The sequence below is a fragment of the Metopolophium dirhodum genome, chromosome 4 (assembly GCF_019925205.1).
Source record: "Metopolophium dirhodum isolate CAU chromosome 4, ASM1992520v1, whole genome shotgun sequence".
Taxonomy (NCBI): domain Eukaryota; kingdom Metazoa; phylum Arthropoda; class Insecta; order Hemiptera; family Aphididae; genus Metopolophium; species Metopolophium dirhodum.
The window spans coordinates 21167739-21189278 of record NC_083563.1 but is presented as its reverse complement, the minus strand read 5'-3'; the positions used below and the strand labels follow the sequence as shown (position 1 = coordinate 21189278).

Sequence of the window (21540 nt, the reverse complement as noted above, 5' to 3'; positions counted from 1 at the left end):
CGTTTCGCGCGCACGAAAATGATCAACACATTGAGTGTGCGCGTGTTCTCTGTTCGACAACATATAGTTTCCGATAGTGTCTCGTTATAAATATGTTTTTATGCGAATTGTTACCGGAAACAGAGCAATAACAATTATTATTTTATAATCACAAACAATATATTGTCGGCAACTCCGGTCGTTTGGCATTTTGGCGCACGTACGACACTTGTCCACAGCGTCTATTGCGCAGAGCAGTTTTTATCGGATACGAAAAAATCGCCCCGATTTGTCCGTGACAATTATTGACGTAAATTTGCTTTTTTAATTCTTCACTCGTGAAAATCGCATTATTATATAATATACAATTCATTATTATGAACCCACCCGAATCACATAATATTATTACGATTGTACGATTCGTAAATCATCTCGCGTATAATATATTATAATATGAAAATATTACACCAATTATATACAGCGTGTGCGCAAGTCCATACAACTAACCGACTTATATATGAAATAGTGAACCTAGGTTTTCTTATTTAATAATGTATTTTATCGGAACATTTTTCGGTCTTCTAAGCGAAGACGGAATTACAACGATATTATACGTCTTATATACCAATACGCTTGTACGCTTATACCTAATATATATATATATATATATCTATATATACACGGAAGACTCGCCGTATATGTACTCCCTCGTGATTTTGATTTCGACGATATCGATTTGAATGTACTGTGCCCCTTTCTATAAATATATATATACGCGGTGCATATACGTGCACAATATGTTGTTTGCGCCGGAAAAGTCTCCGTCTCTCTCTCTACACACATATATATATATATATATATGTATACATAAATACGTACAAACGCACACGGAGATGTACAACTACAACAGTCACTATATATATATTATAATATATACTATTATTATACGACTGCGCCGTCGTCGTTGATATAATAGAAGTCTACGATTATTACTCACGGTCGGACGGGCATCCTCTGATCTCTGCCCTCAGGCAAACGGTGCGACGGTGAACGCTGTACGGCAATATGCGTACTTGCGATGCGTAGACGGGCGGAAGCAGATGGTGCAAGACCACGGTCGAGGTATCCGTGTTGCCGGACATTATCTGAAATAAATCAAACGTATACATGCCTTCAGCAATTTTCAATAGGACGTGCATTCGGTTTTCTATTCCGAATAATAACATAATATACATCATACGGCAGCTAGGTATAATGTGATAGCTGCAGCCTATTCTATTGTACGGCGCATAAAATTATTCACGGTCAGATCGGGGGTTTCCCCCCCCCCCCTCCCGATGCGAAGTCAACGCATATTATTATTATTGTTATTATTGTTATAACATCACTGGGAATTGAAAAAACCCAAATATAATCATAACACATCATGCGCCATTATATTGCACGAATAAACGAAATAAGTACCTAGCTGGATCACGCACCGCATAATATTATAAAAATATATATTATGTAGATATTTACAATGGCGGTAAATGCCTATCTATATAATAACTTTCAAAGAAAATGTAGTTTTAAAAGATGTTACGACCAAAATAAATAATGTTTTACATTATAATTTGTAAGATTTTTTAAATTTAATTTAATACATCTGATTATGTCTATAATTTGAATAATATTAATAAAATATTTTAAAAAAAACCAAGCACTTTGCATTCATGTCTGAAATTTGCGAGTTTTCCCTTGGGTATGCTATAAAACATCATCAGTATGACCCGAGATGGATAATTCGTTAATTTCGGTTGGCAGAAAATTAAAATCCAGTCTTTAATGAGTTATTTTTTTAATTTTCAAAGGCAAAGATTTTACTTGCAGTTTTTTACCAGACTCAATTTTTTTTTATTAGTTTGCTTATTCTTTTACAAGAAATTTGAGATTTTATGTTTTGCTCAGTAACAATAAATTCAAAATAAAATTACATGAACGGAATATTTCACTTTGACTGTATAAATCAAAATCTATATAAATGTATTTACCTAAAATTGTTTTAATTGAGAATAAAATGTACTTATAGCAGTGCTATTAAATATATAAGGTAAGATTTTAGAAACACTTTTTACATATTTTGTTTAAAATCAAATTAATATCTGAATAGCTACCTGACTTTAAAATAAATTGCTTATATTAAATTGTTTGAGATCAATTTTGACTTCTTGAAACCTGGTACACAGATCGAGGAATAAAAATGAACGAGACCAAGCTCATTCACTGTACCATCACTCTGTGACAGGGAATATGCGATAACAAACTTTTCCCCAACAACCAATCTCCATCTTATGCCTAATGCATACAATACGTTTACATTTACATTGTTGACCGTCAACTCGGTTACCTCACTTAATAATCGACTCATCTATCTATGTTCTATGCTTACATTTAAAATTATAAAATTACCTTCAACCTACCTAACAGATTTACTGTTATAACTTATAAGACCCATTTAGATATGTTATGGAATTGAGCTTTGAGGTGCAGCTAAAATCTCCAATAATACATTTATTCAGAGATTGAAAGATTGCAGTCAAAGTTAACTTAATTAGTTAAAAATAGGTACTCAGTGTCACTGGATTAGGAGACAAGCCAAAATCCACTACAAGCGCTTCAACAATCGACTCTCACAATTCCAATCATCCAACCACTCAACTTTCAGCAGAAAATAACCAAGATAACTCCAAAATAAGATTAAAATTACTTGTCATCATTGTATCTAATATTATCAATTATTAAGCTTGTAACTCAACAGAAATAAAAATTATTTTTAAAAAAAAGTTAAATTTTGTACTCCAATTCATAGTAATTTACAAATAAATGGTAAATTCTAACGATACTGCACAGAAAATTATATAACTATTATTTCTCATTATTTTTCATAAAATCGATATTGAATTATTTTTTATCAGTCACGTACTTATAGGGATAAAGTTAAATAATTTACGGAAATGTATACTCTACATGTGTGACGGAGATGAACAATTTTAATATATAGGAATTGTTTTTTATATAGTAGGATTAAGAAATTGAAGAATGTGTTCATTTAGTTCAAACGTTACAGTTAATAAATATGAAAATTCTTGAAAATCCAAAACTTAAAAACAATAATCAATAATCAGGTTTTCTATCATTATTACCAACATTGTATAGGTAATTAAATTAAAGTAAATCATAATTCATGACACCTTAAGAATAACTATTTTTAAGTGACAGGTTATTGGTATTACATAATAATTTGGAATTTTGAAATTTCTACCGAAAATATTAATTCGCATTAGGCTGTTTGTATATTATGTTTTTTTAATCCCTGAGTCGGAGTCAATTCGATTTTATCAATGGAATTAAATAATTAATGTGCATTAGCCTAATGTGAATTAAAAAGTCATTTGTATGCACTTAATGTTAAAAGTTAACTCAATTTACATTAACAATTGTATATAAACAAGAGTAATACAGTGTAAATAAACGTTATTATATTTATACACGTCGTTTTTGAAATCCCATGTGAATTATCGAAATGTATGTCAATGCAATTTCCTACTTATTTTATTTAGAATATCGCAGAATATTACCAACGGTTGTAATTATTGTAAATCACGCTATAGTAGGTATACTTCAACAATGAGAAGCACGATAGACATCTAATGAACTGTTTTTTAAAACTTTACACACCGTCGTGTCACATAAGTCGTACGGTAAGTTCGAATTACGAGTGTAAACAATTATGATATAAGTGTGCATATAACAGTAAGTTGTTGAATTCAGAAGAAGAATATCACCAATTTATAATAAATTATATATTGTAAGATCTTTATAAGAAGGCATGTAGTATCGTTTTGACAATAAAAAACGAATTTCGTTTCCTCGACACACGATTTCTGTCAAAATAGAAAAACGATAATTTTTTTTAAAAAATGTTTTTACAAAAGTCTATGATATTAAAAGTAATATGTAAAACAAATGATTCATCGTTGGTACGTGAAAAACAATTGGCCTGTTTCAATTTATATATTAAGTATAATAATATTATCTAAATTACGAAATCGTTATATCGCTTGTTGAACATTGTTTATACGGTAACGGTAATATCAACAATATAATATTATGATAGTATTAGTTGAACATTTTGGTAAAATATTATCGTTTCAATCAGAAACGATTGGGACCCGTTAAAAACCGTAAACTTTCGATTGCTGTTGTACTGTCCCACTGCTCAGAGGAGCGTGGTAAGAAGTAGGTTCGCATGGTGGCGTAAAACGTAGAAATTATCGGAGATTTGTCGTAGTAATCCAAACGCGGGGGCCGCCCGCGCACACTTGTTACGCGCTAACCGATATTGACCTACTGAAACTTGTCGCCGGTGATATATATTACACACACACACACACACACACTCAAGTTTGTTGCGTGTGTGTGTGTAAGGGTGGTCGCGACGCGGAACGGATGGCGACGGGGGATGATCAATTGAAACGTAAACGTCGCACTTTTATACCCGCCGAGATCGCTGCAAAGTTTCCGGAATTACAAAAGTAGTAGTGCCTTCCGGGTGTAATGTAATAGTCGCGCGCGCCACGCCACCGTTTCAATGTGAATTTATATAAGACCGTACACACACACACACACACACACACACACACACACACACACACACTTACAGAATTTATGCGTATAAGTATGTACGTCGTGCGAGTTTGCGTTTCCGGTCTTCCACGAGGGATGTCGGCGTCGGTGGGGTTAGTGGGACGGAGGACACGTCGAGATTTCCATACACATATATATATATATAATGTGTGTACGCGGGCAGACGGGTCGCCCGAGAGTGCTGGGCGATTTGTCTTTCGGGCCAACTTCTGCGTAATTGCTCGGATAAATCGGAAAGAACGACGATCCCGGGGCTAGACGGGGCCGGCGCGGGGCACCCGACCCGGACTCGAAACCGAACTCTCCGATAAATTCCGAAACAAACTGGGTCGGTTGGCCAGCTTTGTGCAGTGCGGGCGCGTTCCGAACTGAAAGTAATGCTATATATTATATTGTACAATATAATGCTCCATCTCTCTCTTTTTATATATTATACAGATAAAACACATAAATATATTATTATGACCACGGACTTGTGTTTGTGCTTGTCTATCGATCGTCTCGACTCACACGATGATTTTTCATTTCAGTGCTGTGTAAAAATGCATTTTTGATTTAATTTACACGTTTGTGGGAACGAACAATCGACAAACATTAGTACCAGTTATCGTGTCTATTAGAATCTAGCGTAGGTATAACTAAATTATTTTTTTTAAATAACTCATAACTTATGAATCCAACGACTTTGAAAGGGTGATGTTTATAAACCTATAGGATCTGTAATTTATAAACATTCAAATTGTGAATATTTTAGCATGAATACAAATAACTGAATACATTTATTTATGTTTTTCGTACGGAATAACGAGCACACATTTTAATGTTTGGTAAAAATTACTCAGAAAAACTTAATTAAATTGAACAATGTTTGCAGCAATATTATAGCGTAAGAATTTGTGACAGTAACGTCGTGATAAAATATTAGAGGCACTTATAATATATTTGGTCTTAATCATCATAGTGTTATTGACTATATGGTAGTTTGTATAATAGTTTACTTGCTGTATACTTTTTTATTGGATATAAATCAGTATTATAGAAAATCATCGTCGTTAAGGAATAGTATCGCATTATCTTGTCTTATATTGTTGAACATGGGTGTAAGGCGGTCGGTTTTTAAAAAATAAAACCCTATTGATATAATAATATGATAATACATATAATATAATGATACATAAATATTTAATACTGTACCTACCTACTGACGAATATCGAGGAGTACGCGATGAGTACGATTTTGGTTTTGACCGAGATTTTATTTTTTGAACAGTTTGTTACAATATGTTATATAATATATTTAATATGTAAATCGTGTGCGTTTATACTATTGAAAGTCACTAGAAAAGTTTATGTTTGTTTGAACAAGAATTACGGATAAAAAGTTGACAGACAGCTTTTTAAATAGATTTATACTAAGCTTAGCGCGATGCGTAAAATGTACTTAACGAAACTAAAAATTGAAAGAGTTAACCACTTCTGTTTAACTTTCAAAACTATATTAATATAATACAACTTTTGTTTTGACATAGGATTACGTTAAAAATTAATTATTACTTATTCCGTAGTTTGAATTTAGGAATTATAGCCACAGTGAAACGTAACATTATATACTTCTACGAACGGATAGCTGAAGCATAAAATACCCATTGGAATTTCACGGTGAACGGTTATTTCTTATTTGACACCTTATAATACATAACTGTGTGAATACAGTAAATTATATAACTGTCACATGAACACATTTTAGTTAAAAATAATATCGTATTGGTGTAACTTTATAATAATATATAATATTCACGGTAAATCGTGTTATGTTTTCCATTTGCAGTAATGTTGTAGTCGAACTAATGCAATTTATGTCACACCCACGCAAATACGCCAACCGACTACACCAAAAGGGTGTAAAAGGGAGTTATATATTATTATTATTATGTACGTTTGTGCGATGTTATTGAAAATTATAAATAATATATTATATTTTTTCGGATTTGCTTTTAAACCCGTTCAAGGGCGACTGGGCTCACGTTTGTACATAAACATATAACATATATATATATAGATATATAGATATAAACACCTATATAAAATATCGAAACGTTAAGTGGTTGCGGGCAAATGGCGCGCCGCCGTATGACGATGAACGACGCATGACAGACGTACAAGGTTTAGCATTTATACGAGTTATAAAATCATCAAAAAACCTTTGTTGCGTGTTGAGGGAAAAAGCATTTTCCTGTTCTCTAAATATATATATATATATAAACCTATATATATTTTCGAACACATTTAGCCAACATAATATTTCTCCGGAAAGGTACACTCGCACGTGGTATATTTACAGGCTACATCGAGTTTCGTTAATTCGACCGTGCCACACACACGATACACAATCGTCGATGGCGAGAACGCTGGCGTTTAATATTTTCCGCTCGAAACGGTCAAGTGGGCACGTCCACGGGTATAATAGAAAAGTTAACGTATACCATAAACCAGGATCGACTGTTAATGCGTATCGTACACAGTGGTGGTTTCCAATATTTCGTATGTATGTACAGTGCGGCTATATTATATTACGGCCGTTTATATTGTTGTACGATATTATTATTATTATGATACGAGTACCTATACGGCATCTCACCGCGGGATCCACACGTTGATGCACGCGCTAGTAAAAAATAATATTATGTTCTCATACTTTTGACACATGAATGTTAATTGAATACTGAAATAATCGTCTATTTTGTACTATGTAGGTATAGTGTGAAAATCGTAAATTTTCCAACTCCGCCGCACATCTAGTAGCAATATTAAAGTGTTTGACAATAATTATTATTACGCTGGTCCTACAAACGTCCAGAAAAATATAATGTATTCATCATAGAGATATGAAAAAAAAAATACATAATATTATACGATTTGTACGACACTATACACAGAATAAAAGTGAAGACAAGTATGCCGTTTTACTAATTTTTCAACGGTACCTACTTTATTTATTTTTCGCTTTTGTTATTCCTTGTACGCAATGATAATAATTATCCATTGGTTTCTATCCTGTGCAGTTAATCTGAAATACTTATTTTGTCAACTCGACGAGGTCCATAAACCTCTGTCTTGGCCTCCTACCGAGTTTCCCTTTACTATTGATTTTTTTTGTATAAAATAATATCCTTTATAGAAGGTTATAGTTATATATTCGACTAACCTATATTTATTTTATTTTCTTAATTTCAACTTTTTCAATATTAATCAAAAAGAACGCGTATAACATAGTATGTACTCTATGAATATTATTAAAATTCTGTTAGAACGTAATGCAAACACACACCATGACAAACTATTTTCTATTTATATCAGATATTAAACTTAAAAAAAAAATATCTACAGTTGTGTAATTTAATGTTGATGTTTAAGCTCTATTCTTTGACATAATTTAATACTAAATTGAAAATAGTATTGACATATTTATTATTATAAAAGTCTGCGTTTGATAAATCATGTCATCTTGTATAAAAATATACCTACAATTTTTGTAATATAATGTTTTATCTATATATGCCAATATTATTTAAAATAATTAAAAACATAAAATAATAATTGAAAATTGTAGGTATTGAAACATTTATTATTAAAAGTCTATGTTTGACAAATCATGTTATCTTACATTATTATGGAATATTATAAATGCTAATATTATGTTTGTATATTATATTTTATACGTTTTAAACTATTATTGTGTTGTATTCAGTAATATTATAGCTGATAACATATTATTACCATGTAAATCTATGACAAAAAATAATATACGCATAAATGTAGCTGTATTGCCTATACATTGCGCCGGACAACTAATGTGTTAATTAAGTCGGACTCAGATACAATAGACAGCAGTGATAGGGTGTTGAGAAGATTCATTGCTTCTTTAAAACTATGATGAACTGAGCTAAATTTATTTACTGAATTTTTTATGTGTATATGATCCAGTTTAAACATTTTAAGTAATACATATAAGAATAAATTGATTTATATTTAAACAAAATATATTATTCAACGTATATACGTGTTGCTTAGTTATTGCGGAATAGTTGGTGGAAACTACAAGTATTTATGATTATTTAATGAACTAAAACAATATAAAGCCGTCTCATTATAAACGGGAATGCTGTAATTGAAATAAAATTTTTTTTCCTACCAGAACACTTGACACACAGCACTTTCCAAGGAATGATAATAGAAAAAATGTCATCGTAAATTCAAGTAGGTACATATATTTTACATGAAATTGAATCTAAACTTAGAGTTTTAATACTAAAACAATATTATATTTAATATGAAATTAATAACTATTATGTATTTAAAATAATAGTTTTTTTTTATATATTTTAATTTGTTTAATGTTTTAAATATTATTAGTTATTACTAAACATAAACATGTTAATTTATTATAAATAGATCTATTCTACTATCTAGACATCGTTGTATGTATTCGAATTTTTCTCATAATTACAAAGGTACAATTTGGTAGCCTAAATAAAACAATGTATGAAATACAACAATAATTGTTATTTTAATTATTGAAATGTGGCATAATACGTATGTATTTAAATTGTGATTTTACCTCGAGTGGACAGAAAACAACGAAAGTGGCTTTATACCATAGCTTCTTACCAGAAACTGTAAAGACCTCGTAAATATGTTTTAAGAAAAGAAAAACGTTCCAAAATTTCAAAACACACGACGGTGTAACTGTACTCAGGGTGTGAAAGTTTTCGTTTCGGAACTATTGTCCGCTAACGTCGACCTCGAGGGCAGAGGAGAGATAACAGGGCAGGTCGATATTATTGTTATCGTTCCATAAATTTCCCGGTGTTTTTAATAACGTGCTCTGGGTCCCTAAGTCTTTTGCCGCTGCCACCACCACCACCACCACTGTCACCGCCACAGCCACCGTCACCATCGCCATCGCTATCACGGACTAAAGTTTCCTTATGAAACTCGTAAAACATTTTGTCCACTGCTGTATTCACCATGTACTCGATGTCGTCATTGTTTTCGGCTCGAATAAATAACTACTCTCTGCCCCCCGAAAACTAAAATAATAACGCGTTAAACGTCTGGGACCGTTGAATCTATTGTCGACGAAAGTAATTTTTATTTTTATTTTAATCGTTTTAGGGAAAACAATGAAACAAAAATGTATGTAAGCTGATCAACATAACAATTATATCAAGCTGAAATACGTATGGCTTCATGCAGCCGCGAAAAGTCATTTTCTTGAAGTTTTAATTTTTCACGGAGAAATATTTATTATTAATTATTATTTATTTATTTTCGCTCCATTAAATCATAAATTATGTAAGTATAGAGTGTCATAGAATATTATTTCTATATTATCTATATTTTAAATTTGGTGATCATTTTCTGAAGCAGACCGATTGAGTGTTTTTGGTAACGCCTCCGTCGCTGTCCGTCGGTATTAATATATAATTATGAAAATAATGGTACTCGTACAACTATTTTATTGACGATGACAGTACCTACACGTCAAGAGGTATTGAAATATCGTGAACTATAATTTATCGTTCTCGTTGATGTTACAGTGTTAACAATCACGGCGTACAACGTTATAATATATTTTAAATCCAACTCTAACTTTACTTAGACGACGCGACGGAGGTTATAAAAACGCGATTATCGCCGCAAACAGAATACACAGAATACACTTGATAGTAACAATGACATATTATATTGTCTGGACACGTCCTGATAAGCTTATTTAAGTTTAAATATTATTATTTAAAAAAAAGAAATCCTGTTTTTATAAAAGTAATATTGTGCTAATGCATAACGTGACGTTTTATAATATTACTAGCTGACTATAATCCGACTTCACCTGGGAAAAAATAAACAAATATAATAAATACTACAGTGCTTTATCGGTATACCTCGCACTGTGAACTAAATCGACCGAGAAGAGCAATCCTACCCTGTGTCGGATTTCATGTACCACTTAAAACATATTTGAATGTGGTTAAAACTATACTCTAAACTTTCCTGATTTCTTTGAAAACAATTTCTGATATTTTCATAAAAATAAGCCGAGTTGTTTTTGAATCTACAATCTACAAAAATACAGACAGTAGTCAATGGCACCCTATATTATAATATTATATACAAAAAAATATTCGAATTTTGCGAGCAGAATCGACATTTGCGTATAAGCATTATTGAAATCTATACGGGTGTAACTGACGAAGCTATTGATACCTCCTGAGGGTCAATGATTATGTTTTTACGATTTGGTGCCGATTAGATCAGTATAGTGCATTAGTATGTGCCTATCTAGCATATCTAGCATTAGTATGTGCCTAATCCAAACGTATATTCATTTTTATACGTGTAGATTTTAAACTAGGCAGTGAAAACACTTCTACGCGTTAACCAGAAGAAAAGTTTAAAAAATCTGAATAACTTTAACCTTAAAAATTATAATGATAGATATTTCAATCGTTCGGTTCTCACCTGTTTTCCGTCCCATCTCTTGTACGGTTTCCATTCCGCCATCCCTGGCCGCCAGTACTCCAACGTGTATTCTTCGGCATACTCGAGTCCGCGGCCGTGGCCAAATCGCCCCTGCGTTTGCACTCCTGTGATCATGTGCACTGTCTCAAAGTCCACTTGCAGCCACTCGCGGACGCCTTGTTCCACCGGTGGTTTGGGGCACCAACCACCTCCAGCACGTTCCACTTTTAACCTGCGAACAGATCAGACATATAATATTATTAGAACCGTTTTATATTTGCACAAGGCGTGTGTGTTTCATATGCCTATATTATACACCAGGTATTCTTTTGGAGGACCACCTAGCCAAATGCTTACCAACATATCGTACAGTGGTTACCGATAATATCTAAAGGCGGCTTTGTAGTAATAACACGATTTGGCGTACATAAACCATAATATGTAATATGTATCTACTGCAGTTGTGAAACATTCAAACATTTAATAATTATCAGTATGATATCGGACAATATTGAATATAATGTAAATTAAAATAAACATTTATTTACTATTATAGCATTGTTTAGTCGTTATGTCTGTTGAAAAGATAATTCTAAGAAAAAAACTACTCAATATAACACATAAAATCACCTTGAAAATCTATATAATATTATAATTTATACGTTTTCCGTCGGTACTAAATTAAATATTAAAATCTAATTATAATCATAATATATACTACGTGAGTGAGTGTTCGTGTTTGATATCATTTTATTGGGGGATCAAATATATAATTGATACATTCAACAATTAATTATTGACATGGGAAATAAATTATAGTTTATTAGAATTTGCGATATATATTTTATAACGCTGTGCGTGTCTTATACTATATTATAATATAATATGTAATTACCTATGTTTCTTTTTTTATTAAATTAGTGACTTTTTTCCATATCAAAATAGATCCTACTTTTTCCAGTTTAGTTTATGCAATATTAATTTATTATACTACTACCTACTCAAGTGTTTTAAAATAAAGTTTTATTATTATAGGTGTTCAATGTTTTACAAATTGTTTTGTTATTTTCCTTGGTTAATTATTAATTAATAACTCACACAAATGTATAATTTATTACTAATTATACGATACGAGAGTTTAAAATTAATAAAGTTCAATTTCGTAAATTGACAAAGGTGTACAAGGAATAAAGATAGCAATGTTCGTTAAACACGATACTAACATAGATAATTCTTTAATCACTGAAAGTGTTTTCGTTACAAATTTTTGAAAGTCGTCGAACGCAACTTTTGAATAAAACAAGTTTAAATTAAATTTATGTACAAATAAGTAGGAGCGATTAGCAAAACCGTCAGTCCGACCGTGACTTCAAACCAACGTACATCGTTGTATACCCACTTGAAGAATTTAATGAAACGTTGTTTTTGTTACTCTCCTCGAGAATTATTTGGCTTGCGATAAGTGTTTGGATTAAAAATTGCTACTTTAATTAAACTTTCTCGGTATACCTAAACCGACTATAATGGTTAACAGTTTGTCGACCCTTTTGTCGACGGACAAACAATCGACAAACTATTATGTGGACAACACAAAAGAGGGAACTATCACAGTGACAGATGTATTGCTGTTAGGACATTTTTCCAATAATATCCCTTACAAGCTCCTTTCGTTGTTTTTATTGCGACTTAAACCGAACATTAATCAGCTAATCGCGATATTATATCCCGTGTAATTAAATTATCATACTATTATTTTAGCAGTTATATCCAACACCTCCGCCACGGTATTTGTTGTAATAATAATACGCAGCCGCCTGCCACTCGACTGTTGGTGGGTTTTTGTCAAAAAGTTTCTCGGCAAACGTACAAAAACAACCGAAACGCACGTCATTTGCACATCAAGGTAGCATGTGATAATTCAATAAAGTCTTTGGTGTGTATCAAATTTCAAGGGTGCATTACACGGAGTAATTATACTATTTTATACGCCATGCTTCGGGCAACAGTTAAATTTGAAACACGTATATTATATATTGTCAAGTATATTCGGAGTGATTATTATTTTAGCAGTGAGATCATCAATTGAATCGGTCAAATTGTGCGGTTTTAAGAGCAATGTTTTACTATGGCCTAAAGTAGGCACTACTAAAATAACGAACTGTATTTAAATGACCAGAAACGCCACTGTAAGAATACATTTTATGAAAATTAGTTTTTTTCACAAAATATTATGTCATGCAGCTTTACATTTTTATTTAACTATATGTATTGAACATTTTTTTGAAAAACACAACATTTAGCCGAGATAATGAATGTTAACTATTAAAAATAATATCTACCTCAGTATGTACGTTATGTGGTTCACTCAACAACTAGAATGGGTTTTGTGTTCCTACGAGAACAATGTTTTATATTTTTTTTTTCATGTACAACTCACTACTACTATAACAGTTTAAATGCGTTTTCAGATTAATACATTATTGTATTGTATAAGTGGAATTTATTATGAGTTATACACTTATACGTATTCAAAGTAACTATATTATAATGTTTTCTTTTAAATGAAACGCATTTAACACCAGGAACATAGCGGTGTCCATATAACAATGGCATATTATTATGTTAAAACCATTCTGTATAATTTGAAGGATATTCAAAACCGCATTTTCATCGGGATATCAAGCTAAATATAGGTCAGGTTTATTTTCATAAATTCTATAGTAGAGAAGAAAGTTGTCTGCATTGTATAAAGAACAAAAGTTGAAAATACAGACATAAAAAACGACATTGTGTTTTGAATACATTACACTGTTTACTAATAATTATAATATTATTCATCTGATTGTTTATAAAACATGAATAATAATACATTGATTTAAAATTGTACGTTTAAAACCAAATTTCCTTAAACATTTACAATGTCAAATGTATAAAAAAACGTTATTGGTTTATTTTTTGTATATATTAAAATTTATCTTTTTCATAATTTGTCAGATTAATTAAATATTGTAAGCAAAATTGAATATCTATTTAGGTATACCCATATGTTTTTTTTTGAATAGGCTTTGTTTCTTTATAAGAAAATATGAGGTATATTGCTTTATCAAATATCACGAAACTATCCCATATAACCCATACGTTAACATTTTAAAAGTTTAAAAGTTAAAACTAATTTTTGTCTAATATAGGTGATAGGTATAAGAATTATATGAAAAACAATTGAATTTATTTCATACATTAAATTAAAACCATTACATTTTAAATTCTTTAAAAGAAATATTTTCGATGAATTGGTACACAATATTTTTCAACTTTTAAGTAATTTAATATAACCTGATATTTTTCAATTTAAACCTGTATGTTTTTAAAATATTATAAAACAATTTCCTGTTACATACAACAGAAAATACGAAAATATGCATTTAGATTAATTTTTTAATGTGTGTCCGTGTTGTTTCTTCGTCTTCGAATGTATTTAATGTGTTGCATTGAATATTATTCAACAAAACTACCGATAAAGTATTAAACTACAAAATACAATGGCCAAGATCCAATGAAGACCCATGCTATATTATTTACTAAAATAAAATAAAATATATTATATTTTCATATGATGATTCGTTAAGTTTGAGGTCAAATAAGTTTTAGAGGGGGGCATTTTAATAATTTATTTTGTGTGAGGAGTACCTATGGTATGAACTATCAAAATAGAGTAACAGGCAACTGCTAGCTTCGCGGTCATCCACTACATAGGTCCCTCGGAATAGAAAGTCCATAATAATTATCATTAAAATCATAATAATTATTGTTTACGTGCAAACGAAAACCAACAGACAGTAATTAATTAGTTAATGAACAACTGAACGTTAAGCTTACTGTCAAAAACAAATTAATTAAATTTACGAAGACAAAGCAAATTACAAGCTTAGCTATCAGTTGAAAATAATAACTTTTTTTTTCATTTTGTTATGATTGACAGTCAGGTCACCATAATTATTAAACGAAAAATAGGTAAAATGTGCGTTTCTTTTACTTTAACAGACTATCACTTTATCTATTTCAAACTTGGCTTTGTATATTGTTATGTTAATACATTTTTTTTTCTATATTAATATAATTGATATCGACATGTGTTGCGTACATTTAGAATTGCACAGAACACAATATTCACTTTTAATGTACATTAATTTTGTTGTATTGCATATAATTCGTCGTCCAATAAAATATAATATGTATACTGTAATACATACAAGCTTTCTATTTTGAACGTAGTTGACCATCTTATACCAGTGCCCTAATATTCCTACCAATTTTCACAATGCTTAATAATAATAATACGCATTGAATATAATAATATATGATATTAAACACATAAAAAAGTTCAACATTATAAACTATTGATACCTATTATAATACACACGTCTCTGCAATAGGCAACGTTAGTCATTCTCGGCCATTCCAGCCCTGCAGTCTCGCGACATCATTCAACCCCAACCTGACCCGTTTTTCAGATTCACACAAGTATATAATATGTTCCTTTATGCAAATAATATAGTTTCTATAACACATTATACTAATATAGTCGATCGGTTTCGTATTACAATAACTGCGCGTCCGCGTGAACACAATCATATAATAATAACTAATAATATTACACACGCCTGATAACAATGTTATATATTATTATTATATTAAATATTATATACGATGGGCGGATGGACGTTTGAGCGGGTCCCGTGTCTTCGCATTACATATAGGTACGAATAACGTTCCGACGACATATCATGTTTTTTTAACGATCCGAATCGTTTTCGTATGGCGTGTGCGATATTTTTTATTATTTCATTTTTTATTATTTCATTTTATATTTTCGTAGGGCATGGTCGCGTACTACACGCAAAATGGCTATACACTGCAAATAGATGCTACTGAACTGCTGTACATATTATTTTTATTATGTACATACCCGATACAGTCACATACGTGTTTTAAATCGAGTTTGCTAAAAACGCCCCGACACGTTCACATGCCATCTTGGAAGAGAGAGAGAGAGAGGAGAGTGAGTGGGGCGCGGGGATGCAGAGAGTGAGGGTTTGAGAGGGTGTGAGTGAGTTTATCTGTCACCGGAAAAGAATAATATAATGGGATAAGCGCGAGTGTGATCGGAAATTTTTGTAATTTAATTTTAATGCGCTGAATTCGCACAAAACGAATGTATGCTGCCGAAGAAAACGTATCAAATGGCATAATTCTGACGGAGAATTTCCGCCCGAAGACACACGCGCGAGACGCACCGCATACATATATTATTATTATCGTACGTATATCATGGCACTGCCGGCATATTGTCGTCATACGAATGATTCAATTTTCTCGTAAAACGCGATGTGACGTGCGCGGTACAAGTTTAGTCGTATACGGTAAACACGATACGCTGTACGACATAATATTGTGTTATATAAATAATACATGGCGTGTGTGTGTGTGTGTGATGTGCACGATGAGAGACTTACTCGAGACGGTTTACAGAACGATCCCGTGACATTATAGGTATATTTAGTCGAATATTATTATTAAGCGAATTCGACGCGTTTCCGGTACACCGTTGCAGGATAATAACATTGTATTATTATGTCCACAGCCGCAGGTGAATAATGCCCATCGCCAAAGTCGACCGCCGAAATATTACAATGCGCATTATATAATGACGTAAACACCGTATAGTACCCAGACACATATTATTATATTATTATAACACTATGGATCGCAAACGGTCTTCGGAGTTCAATAGGTCTCTATGTCAGAAGGTACTCACTTTGTGTTGCATTTATTCATCGTACAGTGCACAAGTCGTATGATTGTGACATTGTGTGTGCCCAGTCAATGATGTGAGTGCGTGCAACACGTTACGCTATTATACCGAAGCGCACAACTTCTCTGCACTCACATGCACATTTTGACATTTTACGAGTAGGTACCTATATTATATTATTATAATACCGTAGTGTATCCAGTTGAAGTTTGTAAGTACTTAGGATATAGGTGCGCCAAACTAAAACCTAGATAAAATAACGTTCGTGCCCTCGTAACTTCGGTCGACTATACGTATTGCTTCAATATTAATGATACAATATTTGTGTATTCATAAACATACTTTTGCTTTTATTATAGTCGTATTACGTTGGTTTTATTGGTACGATTATTCACGGATTTCGGTATAATAAGCGCATTATCATAAATTTTTTTCTTCATTTTTAATATCTTATAAATAAAACATGTGACTACTCGCTGTTGCTGCTGCCACCGCGCATTGGGACTACTAAGTTTTCTCGGGGACTAAATGTTCGTTATTTTTTTACCCTCTCGTAAATATTAATTATTTAAGATTTCAGCGTAATAAATACTTAATCAAATGTCTTATCTCTGCTTATTATGAATACAGCGTGGATATAGCACGACGTTTCTTGGTTTTATTTAGACGTTATAGCCATGGCTTCCGACCGTTGCTACTAATATGACTAAATAAATACGTGACAATAATAACAACTTGAGGCAATATTATTCAAAAGTGGCGTGTTACGTAGCCGAAAAACCACAAAGGTAAATAATTATAAAAATGGAAAAGAACGCATGCCAAAGAGAATTACTTTGAAAAATATATATTTTTTTTTTTATATTAATTTAAGTTTTCCTGGCTTTGGAATTCTTCATTAGTTATTATTATAATACAATTAGGTATACTTCCAAAACACACAAAAACACTGCATGCACTGGGTGTGTTATATATAATATATGTATTATTATTTATTAATGTCGTCTTTGTGAAAATGCACGAGTGATGCTATGCATATTAATGCAAAAATAAAATAAATTGTGTATAATATTATATCGTTTGATGTTGGCATGTTGCTATAATTATTGTTCTCGAATGATATAATGTTTTATGCAATGCAATTTCTTAAACTTTACGAACATCGTTTTCAAGCTATAAAATTCACATGGATTTTGTTTTAAACTCAAATATTTGTAGATTGAATTTATAATATAATATTAAGACAAAACAAATGAGCGTAACACAGTTTGGTATGAATATAATAATATGCAGAAAACACAAGTGGATAACAATAACGTTGTTTGACTTTGGCTACTATAAAGTGATATATATTATGTGGGACCTGGATGCGATCCGTGCCACAATGTCGAAGATTTGTTATTAATTCCGACCTAGTCGACGAATTAGTGACGTTTGCTTGTCGATTGAATTCCAGAATATACGAATTGGTTCCGAAATGTCCAGATTAGACATCACGTGTTGTTACGAATGGTATATGATCTGTGTACGAATAAAATTGGTTTCCTGGTTGTTACAAGAGATGTATCCTAATTGGTTCCTATATTTTAAAGCGAAATTTAAATTTGTTTTCCCGTTGTATACGGACTAAGGACTGTTTACACTTAGAAGGAATGATTAAAATCTTAAAAATTATGATAGATTTATTTGATTCTGATATTTTTATGATTTATATACATAAATTTGAAAAATACGTAAATATTAATAGATATTCTGAATCATAACCAAATATAACGTTACATTTCGTCATTTTATTTTACAAAAATTGTGTTTGAAATTTGCATGTGTGATGCAAAAATATCGGGAAACGATTTGACTGTCAATTTTTAGGTATTGGAACAAATTTGGATTCTGCCTAGATTTTGATCAGAATATATTTGGATTGCAGTACTAGTCTTATTTGTATTAAAAAAGTATAGTAATATAATTGTGTAAATTTATATTTTAAAACCATTTTTTGGAGGGAAGGAATAATATTTTTTTAAAAACAATAATTATTATGATATACACTATGATAGGCAATAATGTTCAGAAAAAAATGTTTCGTAGGCAGGCATCATGTATGGCACACATTTGATGAGATATTATAATATCATTATATGTAGGTATATACAATCATATACTAGATGATATGGGAGTTCAAAGGGCGTCTGAATATAATAAGCCAGGTCACATATTATATTATATTCTGATGCCTAGTACAAACGACAACGTCTTGAGTTAGAAACAGTTGTTAGTTTTGAGCAATTTAAATAATTGAACATTTTATTAATCACTAAATATTTTTAAAAAATACTATCAATACTTTTCAAGAGTGTAAGCTTTTTCGATTTATTTGTTAAAAATATGACGATGTTCGATCAAAATCCTTTGTACAAAAGACATCAGGATATTATAGGACATTATTATACCCACATGTAAGACGGATAATTACAACTGTCTACCCATATAGTTATTCTCTATACTAGTACTAGTATAATATAATATGCTCTATACTATATACACATAATATATTATAATGGTACGTACAGTGAACGGTCGACGACAATCGATACAATATTACACCGTGTATAATAATATAATATAATACACACACATATATATATATATATATATTGTTATATTAACCGATATGGGCACAGGGGTGCGTTGCATCTTATACCCTGGGCACACGAGGATATTATTATATATATACCATGCGCTCTTCTTCGGAATCCTATTATTATCTTTTCCAGCGGTTGGCTTAATAATGTATTATATAAATCTCCGCTCCACCGCGTGTATAATGTCAGGGCTTATCCGCCGAATGGTTTTCAACGCCTATAACCTCACGCGAGCACACCGCCGTCTTGGTTTTCGTCGTCGTCGTCGTTATTGTTATCCGCTAGACATGTGGCGTTTATTTGCACGGTCGCCCGAGCACGCGCCGCCGTCAAAACTCGATTTTCACTTGAGCTGCTCCTCCGGATGAGACGAAATATATATACATGGTGACGACTGCTATAATATACTGAAGCGTCGGTATTAGATGATGTTGTCATGATGATATTATAATGTATAGGTGCGCGTCGTTCATTATAGCTGCTACACACTTTCCAGCGAAATCGATTTCAGCGACCACCCCTGAAATATTAGATATGCGGTATACTGCGGTATATGGCGCGGTATACAACAGGTATTAATGATATTAATGACTGTCAAAATCTATTTTTTAGATTCATATCCACTTATTAATCTATTTTCAAAAACTAGCGTCAGTTTGTTTTATCATCGACAAACCGTTTTTTTTTGCGCCTGGTCGTACCAGATTGCGAGTGTGAAAAATATACTGTAAAAAAAATACAATGTTACCCGCCTTATAAAAAGAAATCTCATTCGAAATGAAGGTCGTACCACAACAATATTCATCGTGACCTTTAACTCTGGACGAATATTATTATGTACAATATAATAGTATAACAATATAACAGTGCCAGACGGGGTTTTATCGATATCATCCCAAATGCCCTTCCTGCCCAACACATATCGCAGGCAAAATGTAAACGCGTATTATACTACGACGTATTCCTCTCTCTCTCTCTCTCTCAAGTCCATTTTGTTTGTGTGCCCACGTGTGAACGTCTGTACGGTGATTTTAATGGCGAATTCGTGTTGCATTTGCATTTGCATTTTCGCTCAGGCGTCCGACGAACAAATGCCACCACACATTCACGTTTATTATACATATATAATATGTATATGTGTGGGTATATGAATTATGTATATAGAGGTCTATGTAAATAACACATAGTTATAATACAGTAAAAGACGTGTAGATATATATATATAATTATTTAAAAGAAGTTGCCAGTAGGTATTCAATATGCGCACAGGACAGTATTGCGTAAGTGCCGTCGACAAATAAACCCACTGACGCGTCGTTAATGACAGCAGAATGAGTGTGAAAAAATATTATAATATGAAACTATATGTATAGACAAATATGTACATGGTATATATTATATGTATACAAGAGTTCGTACACAATAAAACATAACTGTTTGGGTTTTATAAATTTTTTATTTCTTCCGGCGCACTCATGTATATTAAAAACTTATAAAAATATACATCGCACTCGATCTCCGTACAATTATTATTATTTCCGTTTGGCGTGTACCTATAGGCTATACGGCAGTATTTTTATTTTTTAGGAAAACAATAATTCGAACACACCAGAATAAGCTCAACTTGTTTGGAAGACTTGCCTTCATTTCACCCGCAGCTATGAACAAGTTAAATTTGAATGTTTATAATATGAATATGATGTACCTACATACTCATAATATAGAAGTATTATATTACACATATTATGTTTATACAAGTATAATGCCATTATTTCCATTGAATAAAAACGCATATAATATGAACTTTTTTGTTTAATAAGGATGATTGAAGAACCAAATTTCAATTTATACGAACCATATTTTAAAAAATAATTTACCTATCTAAACATTTTTAAT

The 21540-nt window shown here is 31.8% G+C and overlaps 1 protein-coding gene across 2 annotated transcripts in view; it reads right to left on the bottom strand.

Moving 5' to 3' along the window:
• The window catches only part of LOC132942430 (discoidin domain-containing receptor 2-like), a 178660-nt gene that overhangs the window by 47491 nt on the left and 109629 nt on the right, over positions 1 to 21540 (bottom strand). For both annotated transcript variants that reach the window (XM_061010787.1, XM_061010786.1), the window contains exons 5-6: positions 11191 to 11422; positions 977 to 1124 (exon numbers count right to left, since the gene is read on the bottom strand). In XM_061010787.1, coding sequence (XP_060866770.1) covers positions 977 to 1124; positions 11191 to 11422 — 380 coding nt within the window. The remainder of the gene's footprint in view (positions 1 to 976; positions 1125 to 11190; positions 11423 to 21540) is intronic.